We start from the raw sequence: 19,961 nt of genomic DNA, 5'->3' as shown, positions 1-19,961 counted from the left end.
CACAGTAAGTGACAGTGTACCGTGCTGTCTACATGTTACTACATGTTACTTCCCCTGACGACCCTGACATTTAGTTTTTTTCACAGATTTGTCGTCATCCCTTCATCTCCTTTCAACTTACTAGGTCAGGATTTAATGTTTAAACTGACATGTTCACTCACAATACGGACAGTTTACACTGCTCACTCCATCTAACCTCTGTCTCGCTTCTGTTTGTCATGTTGCTGATGATTAGCATGAGCCTGACTGCACCGAGCGTCCGCTGCTTGATGCACTTGCCTCAGTCCCTAAAACATTGTGGGCTCAGTATTCTAACAAAGAGGGTCATATACAGTTACCCCCATATACTGCAAATCTGAAGACTACTCAGCCCATCTATTGTAAGCAAAATCTGTGTCGCCAAAAGCATATACACAAGATTTTGGAAAGACATTTTTTTGGACACCTTTGGAATGAAAGGTTGCAAGGGAAATTTTCCACTGCATTTTCACATCTACTCTTTGGCACAAGCACAACACTAAGGTTAAAAAAGCGCTATACAAGTGCAGACCATTTACCATTAACATGCCTGCTCCTGCTTTGTGCTTTGGGATCATTCGACTGTACATTTCCAGACGTGTACTTAAGCCTTGTCAGTCTCCATCCCCGGGGCAGATCGTTGCCGTTACTTTGTACAGCAGATATTTTATATGACTTTGTTTCTGCTCTGTCCCTTTAAGTTTAATGATTCAGCTCCCAAACTGCTGGAAATGTGGGACGGGTTCTAACTCTTCACCAAAACTGCTTTATCCTGGAGAAGAGGTTTGAGATGAGACTCCTGTCATACGCCGGTCCTGGTGAGTTTATTATTCTTAATGCTGAAAGACAGAAGAACATCAGTGTAAACACACAACATCAGCATAAACACCAACACACACACACACACACACACACACACACACACACACACACATTATTCAGTATGATACAGTAGAGTAGAGTAAAGAGATAGTAAGTCAGTAACTCACTATAATGTCTCCAGTTTACAGTGTGGATCCTTCAGTAGATCAGAGAGCAGCTTCACTCCTGATTTTCCTGGATTATTACCCTTCAGATCCAGCGATACTGTCTCACTGCCAATCAGCGATACCGTCTCACTGCCAGTCGACGATACCGTTTCACTGCCAATCAACAATACCGCCTCACTGCCATGAGTTAATCCATCCATCCATCCATCCATCTTCTATACCACTTACTTCTTTTCAGGGTCACGGGGGAACCTGGAGCCTATCCCAGGGAGCATCGTGCACAAGGCGGGGTACACCCTGGACAGGGTGCCAGTCCATCACAGGGCACACAAACACATACACATTCACACACCCATTCATACACTATGGACACTTTGGACATGCCATTCAGCCTACCATGCATGTCTTTGGACGGGGGAGGAAACCGGAGTACCCGGAGGAAACCCCGCAGCACGGGGAGAACATGCAGACTCCGCACACACATGGTCATGGTGGGAATCATATGTGTATGTGTGTGTTTTATAAAAAATGGTAAGCTTCTTAAAGTCTGAAACAGTTTGGCTGAGTGGGTTTGGACTGTGTGTGTGTGTGTGTGTGTGTGTGTGTGTGTGTGTGCGCGCGCGCACAGTGAGTTCATGATAAAAGTTTCTAAACACACCACTGAGTTTCTCAGTCTTTGATTTAAGCTTCTTAGACAGAAATGGCTGCTGGACTTGAGGCGAGTGTCTTGGAACAGCACATGGAGGTTTTGTATGAGCTTGAGTGGCAATGCTGAAAAGACAAAATTGCAGAAGAAAAATGTCAACTGAAACAGGTCAAACTTTCAGGATTAACTTAAGTTAATGGTGTTTGATTAGCATTTAACAGTTGTGGATTAAGAGATATGGATGGAGCAATGTTTAGGATTAGGATAAGGGTTTATTAAAGTCACTATTACAGGATTAGATAAGACCCCACTGCACTTACAGAACATGTACAAGCGATCGTAAAGTCCTTGAGACGAGCTGGAATCATGGTAAACCCTGCAAAGTCTGAAATTAAACATTTGGAGGGACCATATATTAGCTTCCACTTGGACCAGATGTATCCCAGAATTAATTAGATGTCCAAAATTGTGGTCTGTCTGTGGCACAAGACCAAACAAGGAGATATGAGAGTTCCTTGGATCAAGAGGTAAAGAGTTACAGTAGAGTTCAGGGTTATAATGGTAAATACTAATTTCAGTATGAGATCTTTATTCTATATTCATCCCATATGCAAGGTACACAATGACACAAATTCAAACCATCAAGATCCGAGTTATCATAAGGAAGACAAATACTTTTATAAAAATTATATAGAGCTTTTACAATACAGATAGTTTTACAGAGAACAGCGGCTTAACCCCAAGTAAGCAAGCAAAGGGAAACAGCAGCATGAAACAAGGAGAGATTGAGAGAAAACAAGACTTAGCAGGGGAACCTATTCTCATAAAGCAGACTGCATGCCTGCTCTCGCTGTCCATCGAAAGTCGAAGATGACATTGATTACATTAATGGTGTACAGAGAGACTAATAGCGAAACAGTCTGGGGCTATTAAATTCATGTGATATGAGAAATGCCTAACAAACAGTTTCATATTTGATAAGGACAGTAGCAGAGAACTGATGTGTGTGTTCCAAGGCCATATTAAGAAAAAGTTTCATGAAGCAGTTTAAAGCAAAATGGTTCATTCCATACACTGCTTCCTTCTACTAAACAGCTTCATTTCTTTATTTCAGCATGTTACTGCAGATGATTTTGCCATTTTATAATGTATAATAGTTCCCATAAAACCTGACTCAGTCGTACAGGAAGCAGGAGATTATTGCTGATAACTGCTGTTTATCGGCTGAGCGCAAGCTGCTGAGGAAATCACAAAGGATCTTAATGCTGAGAATGGAATAATAATAATAATAATAATAATAATAATAATAATAATAACAATAATTATAACAACAACAACAACAACAATGCCCTAATAATAATTAATAATAATGTCATCCACATAAATGCTTTCTACTGAGACTCTTGAATGTTTTCTTTGAAGTGGTGATGAGATGTCCCATTCTCTGTGTTAAAGAGCCAGAACAATTTACATTGCAAATCATTAAACAAACTACACTACAAGAATTACTTTCTCTCTTTCACTCTTTATTACTTATTCACAGAACATTTTTGTTGGCTTGGATATAGTCCTGAATGAATCTGACAGTGAATGCTGTCATTGTCAGTTATGAACCTGGGACCTGAGTATTTACTAACTGATCCATCTTATTCAGTTCATTGTTCACACCTGTTCCAAATTATTGTGTAGTACTTGAAGATCTGAGCCTTGATTTCCTGGTTCGGCTTCTCAGTCTTCTAAACTCCAACATCAGCAAATATAACTTAACTACTTAATACACTGCTGCCTCCCAACACACAACACCTGTATACAAGACCCTTCTCATTGCCCACCTGGACTAATCGAGACAGAGGTGGGAAGAGTATCCAAAGGTTTAACTCAATACTGAGGCCTTGTGCAAAATATCTTCTATTTTCCTCTTGGTGTGTGAGTTGCTGTACAGTAAAGAAGGATGTCAGGATACTTTGGAGGATTGCTGAGTAAAACTGCATGAGCAGTTGCTTCTTTAGTCGATATTTCTTTAGTTTCCTGAGGAACTCGAGTCTGAGGAAGAAAATTTGCCAAGATTAGTTCTTGTTTACTTTAAATAGGTGGAGCGGAATAAGATTTGAATGACTTTTTCCTGTCCCCCCCTGCCCAACATTCCAGCCCATTTATACAAATCTCTGCCCCAGAGCCTGGCTTGGATAATTCAACTAGTGTTAGCATGCTAAGTGGATTTGCATTAGCAAGGACTATCATGACATCACTTTCAAGCTACCTCAGCCATTCAAAGCCCTTCAAAGCCAAATTACACTATAAACAAGCTGCATGTAATTCGGCTCATACTGATTTGTTAGATTTTTCCTTTGTAATGAACACTTGTTTAGCATCATTAACATTTTAAGCTACATTGCTTGAAAGCAAAGTTATATCACTACAAACAGTTTGAGCTCATACTGTTTTATGAGAATGGTCAAGAGTGCAGTCGCTATTCTGTTTTTCTTTGTAATTGGGTTTGAAGCTTTTAAGCTCTGATATTAGCATTAACATTGTTAGCATTTTAAGCTAACAATCAGCTGCTTGAAAGGCAAGTTATAACTCTATAACAATAAAATTGCTTTTACAGAATACTCTGTATCTGACCAAACAGGCTTTTGTAACATGTTGGCAGTTTTGTAACCATTATGACAAGGTTAAATCTGCCCAGGCTGAGACATCATGGGAATATTTGGCACCTTCTAACAGTTAGAAGGTGCCAAATATTCATATGAGCTCTTAGCCTTAGGTCTTAGGCTATTAATTGTCAGTTATAATCATCCGCTGGTACATCAGCTAGAATCTAGCTGACAACTGACAATTAATAGCCTAAATGGAGCACTAGATTTCCTGAGATTCATGACTTTATTGTCATGGTCCAATATCTATGCAGCCATATATGGATCCCACACACCTACTAGTTACTGGTCATCTCAGAATTTATGCTCAAGATGGTTGCATTTTGGGCAAAAAAGCCTTGACACTTGACACTGTGACAGTAGGGGTGTGGTTTAGCGGTGTTTTGTGAATAGAATGAGGGGCCCAGTAGAAGAAGCACAATGATGGGTGAAGCTGTGTGGGATCAATGAGTGTGTGTTTTGCTTTTCAGTGAATAGCTGCGAGATGGTAAAGCTGTAGAGGAGAGAGTGTGGAGGTGTTCAGAGTGGCAAAAGCCAAGCAGCGAGAGCTGAGGTGATTGTGTAGCTGAGCTGATTGTGTTTTGAAGGTACCTTGGTACTGAAAATGAGCCATCCCAAACCTGCGTCCCATTTCCTCATTCACATCCCAACCAATGAAAGTGTTACAAGCAGCTTACAGAAGGAGAACCTCCTGAACTATAGAAAATCTCTTAGTGCTGCTAGAAATGTCTATCTCTCCACCTTAATAGAAGATAACAAAAACAATCCACGATTCTTATTTAATACTGTAGCAAAACTAACTAGAAATAAAACCACTTAGAAACAGGGACACAATCACAATCATAGCAGCGAAGATTTCATGAATTTTTTCACTGAAAATATTAGGCAAAAAATTCAGACTATTAATTTAAAACCAGACAGTTTTGTAACTAACACTGTATAATAATATAACATCATAGTTTTTATCCATTCAGTTCAATTAAAAAACAAGTTTTTTAATCTATGTCAGAAAGTTACCACAAGAAATGTAATATTCATATAAATTTTAATTACACAACATTAAAAACCTTAGATAAATTATATACATACAACTTGATGACACTTCATATAAAACAGGACCTACAGATGTAGCTAAAAGGCGGGCACATGATAATCAGCACTCCATAAAAGGTCGTCTTGTTTTGCCTATGCTGAATACTGTGAGTTAAGCTCACACAGCCCCGAGAAAATATCAACAGAGCTCGGACACCGTATAGCAACTATGAACTCTTCCATTTCTTTTTTCCTTCTTCTGGTACTTGGTGGGATGGCTGCAGGTCTAAGGCAATATATTTATGTTAATAAATACATGCGCTGGTCTATAATTTGTGTTAAATTGGATATGTCTGTCTGGAATTATGATGTATGTTCCTTATCTTATTCTTTCATGTTATAGAACCTTAATAAATGAAAATAAGACCTGGGAGGATGCTCTACAGTATTGCAGGAAGCATTACATTAGCCTGGCCTATCCAGTATTTCCCAACCAACCAGCCTTGATTGATTTGGCTACAGCTCAAACGCAAACGGTCAGTGTATGGATGGGCCTGCGCTTCCTCGATGGAATATGGTTCTGGGTGGACGTGAATCAACCGGAGATCCCGATTTCAATGCCCTCATGTCCAATCCAAAACTACCGCTGTGGAGCTCGCAACAACAAGACATGTCTGGGAGAACAGAGACTGCAATGAGAAGCTTAATTTCCTCTGCTTCTCAGGGTGAGTAATGTTTGTAAAATCCACATAACTGTTTTAAACCTGCAACAACAGAAACACCTTCAGTTCCTTTTAAACTTTTAAATTTAATATTAAACTACATACAATGACACCTGACGGAGTTTCTTTTTCTCTTGCTGAACAGAGATGTCTAGGACAGCGTCCTTCAGGAAGAATTTGTACAAGACACAGAACTATTTATTCAGAGCTATTGTAGATCTGTAGTATCTTTCTGTAGTAGCTTTCTTTATTAATTTTTAAATATATTTTGTTCTTGTAATTAAGAAAATACACAAATTTGGCAGTGCTATAATAGTGAATGGAAAAAATAAAACTCTGTGCTCCAATGCACTTTGCTCCTTCCATTGAATATGCATATGTAAAACATGCATCTATCTATCTATCTATCTATCTATCTGTCTATCTGTCTGTCTGTCTGTCTGTCTGTCTGTCCAAACATCCATCCATCTATCTATCCATCTATATAGCAAAGATGCCTTCCAAATTATGAAATTAAATGTTTAAATCAAATGGAATTAAATGTTACCATTTTAAAAAATACCTTAAAGAGCAGTAAACAATTGTAAATGAAACAAAGTCAATATTTGGTGTGACAAAAAAGTAAAAAAATTAAATGTAAATAGTGGTCTCTGGTACAGTTAGTGCAGGTTTATAAAGAAATGAGCTGTAAGTTTTATTGAGCATGTTGCAGAACCAGACTCGGTTCTTCTGGAGACTTTGACTGTTGCACTCGCTTCTTATTTCTGCAGCGAAACCCAGCAGCCTTCATTGTGTTTTTTGTCTGAAAAGTGTCTCTTAACTCTTAATACACTGCTTTCTTTACTGACATAAACATTTTTCTGTAACACTTAATTTTGTGCTGGAAAAATAATGTTGGGAATCTAGATAAAAAAAATCTATAATAAAGTTTGTACTAAAAAAAATTGTGTGCCTAAACGTTTGCACAGTACTATATATATATATATATATATATATATATATATATATATATATATATATATATATATATATATATATATATATATATATATATATATAAAACCATGTATAATTTTGTGGCAGTTGAGGTTGACATTAGGAATATTAGAAAAAAGGGTATATTTGAACATCAGATGGTGCTCCCTAATTAAACCATCAGCTTTAACACGGTTCTTCACAAAGCTATGACTCAGTCAACTCCATCATTAACACAGCAATGAGGTTTTAAAGTCATTTTAGAGAGATGGCTCAATAAGTTGTGTCATATTTCATATAGTCTATAGTCACAGTGTCTTAGCCATAAAAATCTAATTTTATAGACATTTTTTAATGGCAATCATTTCCTTTTTAAATAATAATAATGTATTCATTGAAATTACTGCTGCCCACATGTGTAAGTTTTATTCATGGAATAATGCTATTAAAATGATGTGTACCACATTTGTTACGAGGGGCTGCAGGATATATTGCCATTTTCTGTATTTAATTTATTATTAGCTAATCACATTTAGATGAAAATTATTTTTGAGCCACACATGTATGGTGAATAAATGGAAATTATTTCTGTTGCAAATAAATGAATAGGATTCACATCTTTATTGAGTACTGGAAAGAGCACAAATAATAGTGACAGAAGAGCCAATGAAAGGATAATGTTCTTAATAATGACATTGTAGTGTTCTCTCTCTCTCTCTCTCTCTCTCTCTCTCTCTCTCTCTCTCCACGTGTAGCTAGAAGTAATCTTTCTGATCTCATAATTACTCTGGATGGTCTTTCTGTTTCATCATGTGCAGCAGTAAAAGACCTTGGTGTGATTATTGACTCCAGCCTATCATTTGATGCTCATGTAGATAATATTACTAGGATAGTCTTCTTTCATCTCAGAAATATTTATAAGAGAAGAAATATATTGTCACTACATGATGCAGAAATATTAGTTCATGCATTCGTCACCTCTAGACTAGATTACTGTAATGCCTTACTGTCTGGTTGTTCTAGTAGGAATATAAACAAACTCCAGTTAGTCCAGAATGCAGCTGCAAAAGTCCTAACTAGAACCAGAAGGTACGACCACATCACCCCGATCTTATCCATTGGCTCCCAGTTAAATCTCGCATTGATTATAAAATACTATTATTAATGTATAAAGCACTAAACGGTCTCGCAGTACAGTATCTAAGGGACCTTTTGGTTTTCCATGATCCACCACACCTACTTAGATCAAAAGATGCAGGGTATTTGACGGTATCTCGAATAGTGAAGGCTACAGCAGGGGGAATAGCTTTCTCTTATAGAGCCCCACAGTTATGGAACAGTCTTCCAATTAGTGTTCGGGACTCAGACACAATCTCAGTGTTTAAATCTAGGCTTAAAACGTATTTGTTTACTCAAGTCTACCCTGACTAGAGTTTCTGTTATGCTAAGCACAGTCCTAACAGTCTTTTCTCTCCCTCTCTCCTTCTGTCGAGCCACACACGATTTTATGGAAATACTAGAGATCCTGATCCTTTCTGCTCTCCGGACCTGCCTAATCCGTTTCGGATGTCCTACCTCTGGATGGAGCTCTCATCTACTCCAATTCCAGATTGCTGGGACTACGGCTGCTTCTAAGACCAAACAGACTTCATATAAATCCATAATGAACTTTTCCACACTAACTGTTGTTACCCAGATGAGGATGGGTTCCCTTCTGAGTCTGGTTCCACCGTGGCCACCGGCTTGCTCAATTGGGATAAATTTGCACTTTTAATAACTGTATACCGTGTTTATATGTTTCTGTAAAGCTGCTTTGAGACAATGTCTATTGTATAAAGCGCTATACAAATAAAATTGAATTGAATTGAAAAAATTGGTGCTTCCAGCAACTTCTTTATTTCTCTATCTCCCAATAACTAGCCAGATCAGTGTGAGGTGTGCATCCTCACAGCCTGGTGTCTCCCTCCTCCTCATCACACTCTAGAACTCACAAGATCGGTTCTAACAAGAAATAGTCTTGTGTTGGTGCACACTGAAACATATTCAGAGTCTGTGATATGAATGTAAAGGTTATAGCAACATTTACAGGGGGAAAGTGCCTCTTATTCAGAGTTGGGTTGGATTATTTGATCCGTTTAACAATATATCTTCCACACTTGTTATACAGCAGCTTATAAAATAGCACTTGATCCAGCCCATCCTTTTCTTTTGCATTTCAGTTATATCATGCTCCGACAGTTAATAATTCACACAAACTAATGTATCTGCGAGATACAAAACCAAGGTCATGAAATCGAAACACGTGCCTGGGATCTAGGCAAGTTTATCATATTATCTCATTCAAGCTAGAGTACAGCTCTAGGTTTATAAATAACATTGCCAGCTCAGTCTTGTCCTCACAAAATGAACTCAACCCTGAGCATCCCTTAAATAAGCCAGTAACAGGTGGAGTTGGTTGCCACTAATTACAGAGAGGCAACTCTGTGTCTCCCTCTGGTGGTGGGTCAGAGCCAGGCTAGTGTCCTGCCCATTACAAAATACATAATGCATGAATATCCATTCATTCCATTCCATTCATATTCTTCCACTTTATCCTTTTCAGGGTCACAGGGAAACCTGGAGCCTATCCCAGGGAGCATCGGGCACAAGGCAGGGTACACCCTGGACAGGGTGCCAATCCATCGCAGGGCACACAAACACATACACATTCACACACCCATTCATACACTACGGACACTTTGGACATGCCAATCAGCCTACCATGCATGTCTTTGGACTGGGGGAGAAACCAAAGCATGAATATAAATTCTAAAAAAAGAAATAGATAATAATAAAAGAGACATCAGCAACAGTACATGATTCAAATGGTTTTAACCTGAGGTAAGAGGCATACAAAAAGAGAGAATAAACTTTTAAAAACATAAGATAAAATATAGCTGCAAGCAGCAATAGTGGATTCCTCCTCGAGATTGCGGACCATTTCAGAATTGACATGATAGGGAATCCCACAGAGTTCAACAACATTTCAACGCATTTGGCAGATTTTAAGTTCACTGTTGTAGTTTTCCCCAAATGATCATTGTAGAGAAAACTCAGGAGTCAGTGAGAATTTTGGAGAATTCCTTCGTGCTGATACAATGCTACTTTAACAAACTTTAACTTAACTTATTCCTGCTGCTATAACATTATTTTGAATGAATCTGTGCTGCTATAACCCTGTCTTACAACTCTGAGAACACATAATACAAATACAGGTTTTTTATGAAGACGGACCTAACCCTTTAACCGCGATTATCTCCGTCTCAATACGTTTTGTGACACAGGCCTTCAGTCATCGTGAAACAGACTTTTGTTCTTATGCTAGCAATTAAGGACAGAAATAGAGGAAGGAGAAGAAAGGACCTAACTGTGTCCTGATCGCCCATGAATGTACCGCTTAGGCCGCAACAAGCCGGCGTTAGCAGAAAGATCGTAGATGTCTTTCAGCAGATGATAGTTCTGTATTAAAGATAAAAGCTGGTGTGAGGTGTACCTTAAAGCCATGCTCAATGACTCCATGTCCACTGCAGACCCAAGGAGATGTGAACGCTCAGTGCTATTGCACGATGAAGTCCTCCAAGATAACACTGATAGCAGCAATGAGTCCAGTGAGGATAAATAAATCCAACCACAACACGACAACTGCGATACCTCGTCCTCTGAATGTTAGACGAGGCTGATGTATATAACTCTATCCAGGAGGACTGGTTTCATTTCTGTTAAATACACTACATTAAACCCTGATCAGTGATAGTTTCATTAACAATAAGCCCTTTAGATGAAAGAGCTCTAATAGTTAACAGTCCTAGCGTCAGATCAAAGGTGCCGGCTGTGTATTCAGTATAAACGTACTGAGTATTTCTACATTTTCGTTTAGCTGAACTTTTGTATTTCAGTATTCTGGATTTCCTCAGGAATTTGCAGATTTCATCTCAAACCTGGTTGTTTCTGTAGACAAAGCTTTAATTCTTGGAGACTTGAATATTCATTTGGATTCTGGTTTTGCCGAGTACATCCTGTTGGCCGATCGCCTGTTTTTGACCATGCCTTTGCTTTAGTTTTGATTATGTTTGCATGTCTGCTTTAAATAAAGCGTATCTTTACAACTGCACCACCGCGCCTCAGGACAGAGTAGTGCAATCACTGAGGATAGATGAGCTTTCAGAGTTTATTCATTTCTTTCTCTTAATTTGTATTTTTCTTAAATACATAAAAAATATAAATATATTGTTTTTAATAAGAAAAGAATAGTCAATTACTTATATTTCTGGGCTTCCACAAACCTAAAACTTTATCGCATTCAGGGGGTAATTTGAACCCTGGTCATCCATATCAGCTACTCAGTAGTAAAGTGTGTACATGGAGCAATGTTTTACTTCAAAATGAAGAAAGGGAAAACAAACAAGGAAACAGCTTTTTATTATATTTTTGATAAATTTTTTCACTAGGAAAGTAATAAATTTTTCATAAGAATATTTTATTAAGAAAATATAACATTTGTAGTTGCACTTTTTTACTGCCTGTCAGGTCAACTCTGGTATCAAACATGATGTAATATGGACTGTATGATAAAATTGTCGTGTATTTTTCATACTGTACTTTGCTCCCCATTATTATATTTTTTACACTGATGGTACTCTTCGTCCCTGACCTAGTGAACTAGCATGATGTGTTGTGATAGAGACTTCAGTGCAGCTCTGTAAATGATGTAGAATAAGTGTTAAATGCTGTTAAATGCCTTGAATGTAAAATGTAAATGGGTCGAATATATGCTGTGTTGTTCTTTAATAAAAAGAAAATTGTAATAGCTGAAAATCAGTGTAGAATAAGAGGAATAAAACACGTGGGGACGTGCTGTTATACGAAAATAATCACCTTCGGCGTGGTATCAGTAACTCCACTTCGTCACACCGTCCTGTTGCTCAAAATTTTTCGCATAATACACATGTGGTGATTATTATTATTATTATTATTACTATTGTACTTACATGTAGTTTCACCTAACACTGTTTTTACCCACAGAACCCATCTGTCAGTGCCTTCAGTTTTATAACGCTAAACTTTCAGAAATTGGGTGTGTAGTCAGTAATCCAGGATTATGGGAGTACTTTGGTGCTGTAATAATCCTGATTGTGTGTCAGAAAGCAGTTCAAATCCTTTGACAAAGAGCTCTGTCGTTAAGGTGAAGCTGTTCCTGCATCATTAAGCTAAATTAGCTCTAACACACACTCACATGCACACACAGATAAGTTCCACATAACTTAGGCATGCTCTCTGTCTGTTCTCTCTGTTCTCTCTCTCTTTCTGATAGTCTGTACATCAGGAGTCTCCAACCTTTTTTCCATTAAAAAAAAAAAACTACAATATGTACAGTCTTTCACAAAATGTATCAAATTATCAAACTCTCAAATGAACAAACTGATTTACACCTGAAGGAGTCAGAGAAGAAAACAGAATCAAAGAATACAGTTCTTTATGGAAAACAGCACACGTTGTTACAGTTGTCTACATGTTACTATACGGTTGTCTACGTATATACATTAATGAAAGTCCAAACTAAATTAAACTGGATAAACAGCAGTAGCATTTCACATGTTTGCCTGCATTCTGAACTAAAATGTATACCACATGAATGAGAGTGCATGGTAAATGAGAAAAGTGCATGATAGGCCACAAGTATGACATGAAGTGCATTCACACTTATTTACAGTTAATGAGCTGACTGACACTGCATTGATTCCACAAGAGAGGTATATGCTGGTGTGTATGCATTAGGTTCACTCTTATGCAATCATTGAAATTTTCATCTGTCAGTCTTGTTCTGAATTTAGATTTGATCACATTCAAATCAGAAAATGCTGCTTCACAAAGGTATGTACATTCAAATAAAGCAGATGCTTTGAGGGCAGCTTGGTGAATGTTCTTGTAGTTTTCTGGGTCTACCAGACTAGTTAAAATGACAGTTTTGCTTTAAATGCCTTCACAGCACTGATCATATCACATATGGTTTTTCTTTACCTTGCAACTGAAGATTGAGCTGATTCAGTTTCTCTGTCACATCAGCCAATAATGCAAGTTCAAGCAGCCATCCGGCATCAGAAAACAGGTTAGTGTCCTCCCCCCTTGCTTCCATAAAAGCCTTAATTTCACTCAGCAAGGAAATAAAGTGGTGAAGTACTTTACTCCTACTCAACCATCGGACTTCTGTGTAAAGGAGGAGATCGCCACAGTCTGCAGAAATTTCATCAAGAAACAGTTTGAAACATCTCTGTTGTTTGGACTTTGCTCGAATCGAGTTGATAATCAGAATAACCGTTGTCACGACATGATCAAAACCCATAACCGTAGTGCAGATCGCCTGCTGATGAATGATGCAGTAATAGTTCAGAAATTTAGGAAAGTCTGGGTCGACCTTGCAATGTGCAATAACTCCAAAGTAGCGCCCTATCACGGCTGGAGCTCCGTCTGTTGTCATAGACACCAGCTTTTCAAGGGGCACGCTTTTTTCCATGCAGTAGTTCTTCAAAATGTTGTAGATGTCGACTCCTCTGGTCGTGGTTTTCAGAGGAAGTAATGTAAAAAACTCCTCTTTGGTGGAAAAATCATCAAAAAACATCCGGACAAAAACAGCCAACTGGGCTGTGTAACGCAAGTCCACCGATTCGTCACATTGAAATGAAAACCATTTACATCTTTGCATATCCTGTTCTAACTGTCCCATCGCATCTGAAGACAGCAAGGAAACTCTCCTTGGCACTGTGTTGGCACTGAGCTGGACATCAGCGATAGCGGACATAATTTCTGTTTTGCTTTTGTGGTCCCTGAACAAAGTTTCGGCCATCGCAGTCATCGCTTCCTCCACCTTGGCGCCACCGGTGAACTGCTTCTTGTGTTTTTCAAGATGCGCGCCACTTTAAATGATTCCTCTGTTACAGCATTTCCTCTCTTTATCATTTTGGTGAATAAAGATTGTTGTTGTTGTAATGTTGCTTGCAGCTGCTTCACTTTTTCAGGTCGTAGAACGCTACCCACAGGAAAATCCCATGCATAGTTACCATGAACTTGACTGAAATGACGCTCAACATTGCATCTTTTACTGACAGCATTCCTCATGGAAATAGTATGTTTTCTTCCTTTTGTTTGATGGAACACTGTCTTTACTCATCCTGAAGCAAACAAAATTTTCTAGCTAATAATATAATATAATATGTGCATGATGACGTGCTTGATTGAAACTTGGCGTGATGGCTGATGTGGTAAATAAATACTATATTTTCAGTGGAGGGGGTGGGATAGGAAGTGGTATAGCCCACTCTGATTGGATGAAATGGGAAAGAGTTTCCAGAATGTCTTCGCGAGCTACCTACAATCAGGCCACGAGCTACTGGTAGCTCACAAGCGACGTGTTGGAGACCCCTGCTGTACATCTTATCTGAGTACACAGAAGTCCCTGTCCCTGTTGTTGTGGATAAAAATGTCATAAAATAAACATGAGGGAGACCTAGTATCCAGTAAAGGGGAGAAGAAGAAAAGACGGGCACCAAGACACACAGAAGCGGTATTAGGCGGATATTGACAAATTGGATTTACACTTTAAAGATCTTTAAGAGTACTACACTATGGTTTATTAGTTGAAGAGTCAAAAAGAAGTATAAGAGCTGAGGAGTGCTAACTAACACACACACACACACACACACACACACACACTCTCGCACAGTCAAGGGTGGGCATGTAGACATAACACACACACACACACACACACACACACACACAGACACACACACATAACATTATAACTTTAGAAGAATAATAAAAAGGAGTATTGAGATATTATAAGGTTAAATATCTTATAATAATAGAAAACTCTTTATGAAATACAGAATAGTAGGATATGTAGGACAGTAGAAGGGTAATATAATGATAGTATGAAGTTGGAAGTACAGTACCGTTTTTCAAGCAGTATAACTATATATAAAATAGAGATATAGAGCAAATATGAAAATAAATTATAAACTAAAATACAGAAAAATGTAACTTACTCATAATTCAGATGGTGAAGATTCTTGTCTCGCAAGGAAGGCCTTAATTTTAAGAGAAAACCATGAGGAGCCATTTATAAGGGTAGCTGAGTCAAGCTGCCCCCCCTCCCGCGAGATAATAGTAAGACCAAGGTCACTCTAGATTGTTTTGTCTCTCCACTTTTGAAGCTAATTGTAATTTGAAAACCCCTGGTTTTGATTCTATTTGTAAGTTGAAAAGCCCTGTTTTTTGAGCTAATGGTAAGTTGAATAGCTCTTTTTTAACCCTATTGGTAGTGATATCATAGTCTTCTTGAAACATATTAGTTATTTACTGTGTAAGTACAGTATAAATACTGGAGCTTAAGCTCAGGGTATCAGATCACTTCTGAGAATTCTCACCGGTGTGGATCTCATGTGGTGGAACGGAACAAATAAATCTGGACCCTTGCTTCTTCTCACTCACGGCTGGTGTCTTTTTTTTCTATCTCCAACTGGGCTCAGAGGTAGATGTGAGTATTGGCTTCTAAGTTGAATTTTAAGTGTTTTTGAGTAATAGGCTAAATTTGAGCTAGCATTCGGCGACCCAGATGGGACTGGGCTAAGATCTATATGTCTGGAATCTCTCCCGTGGGCCTTCGCTCTCTAAGCAACAGATAGGCCATGTAGGAAGAAGGCATTGCAGACACCTGTTATTTCAAAGCTCTGTTTTAGTGGTCTGTTGTTACGATTGGGAAGCCCCCAGGGTGGGAAGAAAGACTAAGTTGGTCTCCAAAAGAACCTTGAGTGAGTGAGAAGAGGTAAGAGAAGTGTAGATTGTAGCAGATTGTAATTGTATAAGGGCTGTGAATAGGGTTCATAAGACTGTGTATTTAAATTGTATATGTGTTGTGTGAGTGAAAGTCCTGCAATACCGCTGGTGAAAGATTCCAGGGCTGCAATAGTGGCAGGTGGAAATGAGGCCTCAAACCCCAGATACCGGCTACTAGACTAGAAGTGGCGGCTGCTTTGGTGGGGACCACTAATACCGCTGGAAAAAGATAGATTCCAGGTCTGGATAGAGAGGGGAATAAATCCTGGGCCCAGGTCCGGGTCGCGCAAGACAGCGTGCCCGGTGTATGAATGGAATGTGTAATAACAAATGTGTGTGCTTATAATATGAGTGCGGTGTGAGAGCGTGTAAGTTTTGGAGACAGGGAAAAATGTATTTATTAGTGCTCTGAACATGAGCTCCATACATAAAGAGATATGTGTGTTGGATAAGCTTTAAAAAAAAATAAAAAATTTTGGAGAAAGTGGCATTTAATTTATGTGACTGTAAGCTTCATACATACGGAGCTGGTGTGAAGGCGCTTTATACTCTGAGACCACAATTGTGTGTATGTAATAACTAAATATGTGTAATAGTGTGTGATATAATATGTGTATGTGAGCTTGCAGGCGTTTATAAAAAGGAGTGGTGTGTGTGTTCCTATCTGTTCTTATCTGCGCAAGCAGGCCTGCCGTCTGTGTGGAAAGAAAGAAAGAAAAAAAAAAAAAAAGGAAAAGAAAAAAATGTGTGTGCGCGCACACTTCAGATTGAGCTTAGTAACACAGAACAGTGTGAGATTTTTTTTAATGTTTTGAATCTGGTACAGACTTTCTGAGTCGGGTGTGACTGTGTGTATTATAATTTCTTTGGTATCAATAACTGCTGTGTGAGTGTTTTAAAAATTGGGGGAGCATGCAAGTACATTGTAAATATTTTAGACATCTGTCAGACTGCCCATTGTGTGAATAAGAACTTCTAGACTTGTAATATATAACAAAATTGTTGAGAAATCAGTGAGTCAGTCCATTGGGACCTTTCATTTATATTCCATAAATTATGAAGGTGTTGTTCAGTTAAATGACAAGTAATAATAATATAATTAAATTTAAAATAATTTTTCCCCTGTTGTATTCCTTCCCGAAAACACTTATGATAAGTGAAAAAGTACAGGCCCCAAAATTGGGTAATATGGAATAGGGGTTGTAAATATTATGTCTAAGAACATTGTAAACATGTAAGAATTGCCGGATTGGCCGTTGTGTGAGGCTGTGTGAATTACCTAAAGTTAAACTTAAGATTCATAAGATTAATTGAATCATCTTAATTAATTAATTAATTAATCGTCTTAATTAATTGAATGTATGTACTCTGAGTGTATGTGAGTCCCTAGGGAGGCTGGCTGGACCGAATACGGATGGAAGGGAAAAGCAGGCATAAATCAGTACGGGATAGGCTAAGCAGGCTGGAACAGCAGGACAAGGTAGGAGGAAAACATTTGGCTGTGAGGGATAACTTAGGGGATTTAGAGGGGGGCATGTACAAAAGACTCTAAGGGCTGAGAGGTGTGAGACACGACCAGAGTTATGGCTGAATGTAAGAAAGAGATGAGCCCGATAGAGAGGGTGATAAGCAAACACTGTACAGATGAGAAGGACATTAGGCATTATTGTAAAAAATGGAGTGAGAAGACTAGTGGTGAGTGGAAATGGCCCGAGGAAGGTACTCTTGATGAACAGCTATGATAGATAATGAAAGAGAGATTAGCTGTATGGAATGAACAGAAAAAAGGCTTGAGAGTGAGGGAGAAATGTGTGAAGACAGAGAAGATAGTGGACTGGTTTGTGAAGGCAGGGAAGGAGGAGAAGGAGAAGGATAGACAGCAGAGAGAACGAGCAGAGGCGGTGGTACGGAAGAAAGAAGAAATGGAAGCAAGCCTAGGAAAAAAGATAAAAGAGGCCATTCAGAAGGAATGGGCCGAGGGCCCGCCCTCATATAACCCTCAGTACCGCCCTCCAGTGAGACCTGTCGGAATTGCCCTACCTGCCGGGCTTTACATGATGCAAGACCTGGAGGACAGAGAAGATGAATGGAAGGTGGTGTCAGAAGTGGGATGAGCAGCGACAGCAGCAACAGACGGGAGACAATGAGCAGCGACAGCAGCGACACCAGCGAGACCGGGGGGGTCTACGAGAACATGAGACGGGACATGAGCCAGGACTGATGAGGACAGCGCAAGGGGGCGCAAGGACCCGTTTGTACAAGGTAGTGGCCAACTGGGCCTATCAGAGAAAAACAGGACCTATTGGTGTTTTCTATGTGTTCATCTGTGTTGCAGATCTACTGAACCCTGAGGGGTGAGAAGAAGATGTGATGATCCATACCCTGGGTGTAAGTGCTAGCCTAACCTCTTCCCAAAGGGTGGTTCTCTACAGTACGTAAAGTGCTTGAGCTGAAGACAACCGGAATACAGAGGGATACTGCTGATAGAGACTGTCATGTCGATTGTTATAAAATGTTGTGATATGTGATATGATATGTGATGGGGTATGACCTGTGATGTGCAACAAAGTGTGACATAATCAGGCACGAGAAAAGTATAATGGTGCTGTCGAGCACATAGTGCTGACAGGGTGGGAATTTTTCCTCATAGGAGGTTTTTTCGCCCACCCCTGACTGCGAAGGATTGGGGTTGGTTTTTTGGGGGGAAGCAAGACTCTGCAGGTCCCGACAAATACAAAACTGTGGGCTGACAGGCCTAGTTGAGAAAGATAGGGACGTGTAGATCCAATCAAGTAGTTACTGTAGTGGCCACTCATACGTAAACTAGCGACGGCAGTAGTAGTAGTAATGAATGATTAGGGGAACTCAGTTAATCACACTTATAATCGATGTAGGCAAACAAACGTATAATCAAGGTAGTTAGATTCGAAATAAGATATATATATAGTTGAAAGGAGAAGTAAGTTAAGGGTTAAGAGTTATGGCTATGTACATCTACATGGGTCCGGCGCAAAGTGGACGTAGGGGGGTCCTAAGGCCCATTCTCCAGCTGCCAATCTACTATGAGACCCCGGGGCGCACAACACTAGCACGTCTCCCACCAGGTCTACAAAACCTCCTCAGCTCCTACTCTGATCAGTGTTGCGTAGAAGTGGTTACTGTAAGGGACCTATTTGATTACGGGGATGGGCACAGGGATTATGGCTTCGTTAGAGTAATCCTCCGACAGCTAGCAGGGGACGGCCATGGGGTGCGGGAGAACCAGTTCCTCCACAGATACCTGCTTAATTAAGGTAGTGTATGAGGCTTTATAGCCTCAGAGGGGGGAAGTGTTGTGGATAAAAATGTCATAAAATAAACATGAGGAAGACCTAGTATCCAGTAAAGGGGAGAAGAAGAAAAGACGGGCACCAAGACACACAGAAGCGGTATTAGGCGGATATTGACAAATTGGGATATTGACAAATTGAATTTACACGTTAAATATCTTTAAGAGTACTACACTATGGTTTATTAGTTGAAGAGTCAAAAAGAAGTATAAGAGCTGAGGAGTGCTAAAACACACACACACACACACACACACACACACACACCATTATAACTTTATAAGAATAATAAAAAGGTGTATTGAGATATTATAAGGTTAAATATCTTATAATAATAGAAAACTCTTTATAAAATACAGAATAGTAGGATATGTAGGACAGTAGAAGGGTAATATAATATTATGAAGTAGGAAGTACAGTAAACCATTTTTCAAGCAGTATAACTATATATAAAATAGAGATATAGAGCAAATATGAAAATAAATTATAAACTAAAATACAGAAAAATGTAACTTACTCATAATTCAGATGGTGAAGATTCTTGTCTCGCAAGGAAGGCCTTAATTTTAAAGAGAAAACCATGAGGAGCCATTTATAAGGGTAGCTGAGTCAAGCTGCCCCCCCTCCCACGAGATAATAGTAAGACCAAGGTCACTCTAGATTGTTTTGTCTCTCCACTTTTGAAGCTAATGGTAATTTGAAAACCCCTGGTTTTGATTCTATTTGTA

The 19,961-nt window shown here is 39.1% G+C and overlaps 1 protein-coding gene across 2 annotated transcripts in view; it reads right to left on the bottom strand.

Moving 5' to 3' along the window:
- LOC124627590 (NACHT, LRR and PYD domains-containing protein 3-like) overlaps positions 1 to 19,961 on the bottom strand; it is a 107,133-nt gene that overhangs the window by 44,634 nt on the left and 42,538 nt on the right. Inside the window, exon 7 of one of the 2 annotated variants that reach the window (XM_053685311.1) lies at positions 581 to 857. The exons of the other annotated variant lie outside the window; for it this stretch is intronic. Within the exon in view, the coding sequence (XP_053541286.1) occupies positions 821 to 857 (37 nt within the window). The 3' untranslated portion in view covers positions 581 to 820. Of the gene's footprint in view, positions 1 to 580; positions 858 to 19,961 lie in introns of those variants that run through there. 2 annotated transcript variants of the gene reach the window in all.

The sequence above is a fragment of the Ictalurus punctatus genome, chromosome 13 (assembly GCF_001660625.3).
Source record: "Ictalurus punctatus breed USDA103 chromosome 13, Coco_2.0, whole genome shotgun sequence".
NCBI lineage: Eukaryota > Metazoa > Chordata > Actinopteri > Siluriformes > Ictaluridae > Ictalurus > Ictalurus punctatus.
This window is presented reverse-complemented; position numbering and strand designations above follow the sequence as displayed.